Consider the following 4,202-nt stretch of genomic DNA (forward strand, 5'->3'; position numbering starts at 1 on the left):
CTTCTATCTTAATAGTTTAGCCAGGGCCGGCTGAGTGGCTCAGTTGGTTAAGAGCTCGCTCAAGAGTTTGAGCTCTGAGGAACAGTGGTTTGAGTTCCAGCCCAAGCTGAGCAGCCACTGAGCTGCCAACAGGTAGCAGAATGGCAAAAAAAAAAAAAAAAAAAAAGTTTGGCCAATAAATTTTGTGTGGAATATAATCATTGCAAACTACTTTCTACAGTCTAATCTTGGAGCCTTAATAATCACATTTTTACCAATTACCTGTGAGGCTCTATTATCTTCGAGAAAGGACACCTCACTTTTTGTCTGTGTAATACAGTTTGAACATGATTTCTGTGCAAATTGGTAATCAGACAGGGATTGTGGAGTTATAAATGACAATCTGAGAGCTAGAACAGTCCATTGAAAGAATCTATTCCAACCCCCTCGTTTTGAATTGAAAGAAAGACAGCACAGAAGAGATGTTCCCAATTGTTCCAGGGCCTGGAGCCCCATCATAGCAGAACCAGGACCACATATTCTGACTCCTGGAGTCTTGGGGCCATCCCATAACTCCATTCTTCTCCCACCTCCAGAGGCATCTGTTCCTATTGACATCTCCTAATACGAAGACTTAATAAGAATTTCCAGAAGGATGGCTGAGTGGCTCAGTTGGTTAAGAGCTTGCTCAAGAGTGTGAGCTCTGAGCAAAAGGAGTTTGATTCCTGGCCTGAGCTGACCTACTGCTGAGGTTGGCAGGAAGGCTCAGATAAAAAAAAAAAAAGAATTTTTGATACCTTTTTAAAAGAGTTACACATTTTGTGATGTCAATTCTTAGATTTCCCTGGATCCCAGGGTCAGAGTTAGGTCAAGAGTCTCAAAACTCTAGGGAATTCTTAGCTTTCTGCCTATTTCTATCTGCACATAAAATTAATAAAATAATTAAATCACTCCCTCTCTTATTCATTCAACAAACATTTCTTGGATACTATTATGTACCAGACCTAATCCCTAGGCCTAATCCATGGGTTAAGAATTACTTTCACCCAATATACACACGATATTTTTTTTTTAAGATTTTTATTGGGGAATTGGGGGGATGGGAACAGTGCTGGGGAATTGGGGGAAGGGGAACAGACAAGTTGCTGTCATTTTGTTNGCCCGAGCTGAGCAGCCGCTGAGCTGCCAACAGGTAGCAGGATGGCTCAGCTAAAAAAAAAAAAAAAAGAAAAGAAAAGACTGAAAGGGATTACAACAAAAATTCTGTCAGCAGCTATGTCAGGATAATGGGGATGATGGGTGATTTCCCCTCCCCCATTTTTCCTCTAATGGAAATGCTCTGGAATGTGCTTATGTTGATTTATAATGGAAAACAATGTGAAAGCTATTATGCAAACTTAAAAAAAAAGAAAGCCATTGATGGACCAGCCATAGGTAAAAGGTGTTAGACAAGTTTTGTAAGGTGTGTTTTCTTCATCATGGAAATCCTAAAATATAGCTGAGGTACTGATTAGGAAGCAGGGGTCAAGGAGGATATCCCTGTCTCTATCATTTACTTTCACTTGCTTTTTTGAGTCCTAGAGTTAGTTGCTATTACCTCCAAACAAGTTCAAGTCTAGAGACAATCATTTGACACCTGAAGGTTTTATCCTGGGTGTGGCTCCAGAAGTGATGACAAAATAAAATGAGGATTAAAACATAAGCTTTAAACTCAATCCTTTATGTGTTAAAATGACACTGGTGTGTCCTTAAGCAAATAAATCTCTAAAGTTTAGTAATTCACAGCCTAGTGGAAGGATTGTATCTCTTGCTGCTTTCTTACTCTCTCATCCGTGCAAACACAAGCTTACAAAATACTTCAACCTGTGGTGGACACAACCTGTGGCTGTGAAACTCTATTTTCAGAGTAAGTCCCAGTTCACTTGAAATGGGGCACTAAGACTAAGACAGTGCTTTTGAAATTTGCCGTAGTCATTGTTAATATGGGAACAAGACCAGTATTGTCATATACATAACAACATTTTTCCAGAATTTCTCAACATCTCATATGTATATAAAATTTTGTAGAAAACTCTAAAACTCACTGCAAAGTTTCCAGAATTGGAAAAACACTATTTCCAGCACCACAGCCAACCTAAAATCAAAAGAACAAACAAACATCATGAAAACAAGGTTAAATTTTCCTCACCAATGTCTGATTTTTTATTTAAAAAAACTATCAAAATTTACTGAATCTCTGGTATGTATAGAAGAGTTTTCTAAACTCAAAAGCAGTGGAATAAGTCACAAGAATAATACCGAGAAATTTGACTATGGAAACATTAAAAACTTTTTACACAACAAAACCCCAAATAAACCAAATTAAAAGGTGACCAACACACTGTGAAAAAAACATTTGCAATAAATGTGATAAAAAGCTGAGCTCATTAAAAAACAAAACAAAACAACAACAAAACTACACGCAAATAAGCAAAGAAAACAAATAGAACACAAAAGAAGTACAAATGGCTTCTAAACATTTGAAAAGCATATGACCTATTTAATAATAAAAAAATAGAAATTGAAACAAGGTGTAATTTTTGTCTAACAAAGCGAAAAGCACTAAAATAAGAATACTGCAATCAATGAGGGTGTGATGAAACAGGCATACACTGCAGTGAACTGGTATTAGTACAACTTCTTGGAAAGCAATTTGGCAATACATTTTAAGAGTATTAAAATTTTTGGTAAGTTATGAACTTGTAAATCTAACCCAAGATAATAAAAGAAAATGTGGAAAAGTTTACACCCAACAATGTTTCCTGTAGAAACCTGAAAACAATTTAAATACCTAGTTAGTGTGAAAATAGATAAGTAGAATTATAGTACTCCACACAGCAAAATATTTTGCAGCCCAAAAATGTTTATAGAAAATTTTAAAGATAGAGAAAGCAGCTTATGACATTATGGTATAGTACAGTATAGCTCAACTATATAAAACAATAAAAACAATAAAATGTTTTCAATAGCTAAATCCCTTGTTTGTGGGATTACAATTTTATTTCTCTATCTACTCTTTAGCAAGTTCTCTGCAATTAATATATATACTACCTTTATAATGAGAAGGAAAAAGTTTATTTTTAAAAACAGAAAATCAAAGTCTACACCAGATTATAGAAAATTACGAGTATATATCTCAGTTATTTCTATTTCACCAAAAATGGGTTAGTAACAGAAAGAGATAGAAATTAAGGCCAAAACTTTATTGGTATTTAAAACTGCCTTCAAGTTAGAAATTAAAACAGACAAATTAAAACAAAATTAAAATGAGACTGATTAAAGATATGAGACCCTTAATTTTTTTATGTATAAAAGTATACTGAACACATATTTAGTTAGGTTTGATCATTTCCCCCCTAAAAAATCTAGATCATTAATAAAGCAATATGGGATGTACATTTTAAAATCATTTGCTAACTCCCGTCTTTGCCCCTGCAGTACAGTACCTCTAGAATTCTGAAAGTGGCATTGCTACCAGGAAACGGCTCAGTCTTGAGAGGTCCTTTTCTGTGTTCTGTACAGTCTAGGGTAGAAAAATTAGATCCTGCTTTGCTTTGACCATCTGACGAGCCAGAACTTTTCTTATCATGGTTTTCTTCATCAGGTATGGTAGGGCAGTGCATTCTTGAGAAACAATTTGCAGCATTAGTTTTTATATGATCCCATGATAATTCTTTTGCCTTCTTTTCAGTTTTTTGATCAACTGGAAGAATCTCCGGAAATTCCCTCAACAGCCATTTACGATCCTTGAAAAACTTATTCTTGTGAATCTTGTAAAATGTGTCCCAATATTTACTTGCTTCACTCTCATACTTAACTAAAAAAGAGAAAAACAAGATTTATTTTACTATAAATTATATTTATTATTAGTTACTATTTTAATAACGAAATAGATCTAATAGTTAAATCTGTTAAATGTTATATACATTGTCATTATAACAAGTATATTTACTATTGAATAACTTGAATACTATAATAATTTTTTTATTTTTCTGATTTTGGTTTAACCTCTTAAAGGTTAAAACTACAGAATATTAATTCTCTCAAAATGTGTCAGTGTGTGGTGTACTTAGTCCATCTGCTTCTATCTTAATAGTTTAGCCAGGGCCGGCTGAGTGGCTCAGTTGGTTAAGAGCTCGCTCAAGAGTTTGAGCTCTGAGGAACAGTGGTTTGAGTCCTGGCCC

The 4,202-nt window shown here is 34.8% G+C and overlaps 1 protein-coding gene across 3 annotated transcripts in view; it reads right to left on the reverse strand.

Moving 5' to 3' along the window:
* The window catches only part of METTL8 (methyltransferase 8, tRNA N3-cytidine), a 108,388-nt gene that overhangs the window by 17,743 nt on the left and 86,443 nt on the right, over positions 1–4,202 (reverse strand). For all 3 annotated transcript variants that reach the window (XM_019656809.1, XM_019656810.1, XM_019656811.1), the window contains 2 exons: positions 3,465–3,835; positions 2,064–2,113 (listed from right to left, as the gene is read on the reverse strand). In XM_019656809.1, coding sequence (XP_019512354.1) covers positions 2,064–2,113; positions 3,465–3,835 — 421 coding nt within the window. The remainder of the gene's footprint in view (positions 1–2,063; positions 2,114–3,464; positions 3,836–4,202) is intronic.

The sequence above is a fragment of the Hipposideros armiger genome, unplaced genomic scaffold (genome assembly GCF_001890085.2).
Source record: "Hipposideros armiger isolate ML-2016 unplaced genomic scaffold, ASM189008v1 scaffold_266, whole genome shotgun sequence".
Lineage (NCBI taxonomy): Eukaryota > Metazoa > Chordata > Mammalia > Chiroptera > Hipposideridae > Hipposideros > Hipposideros armiger.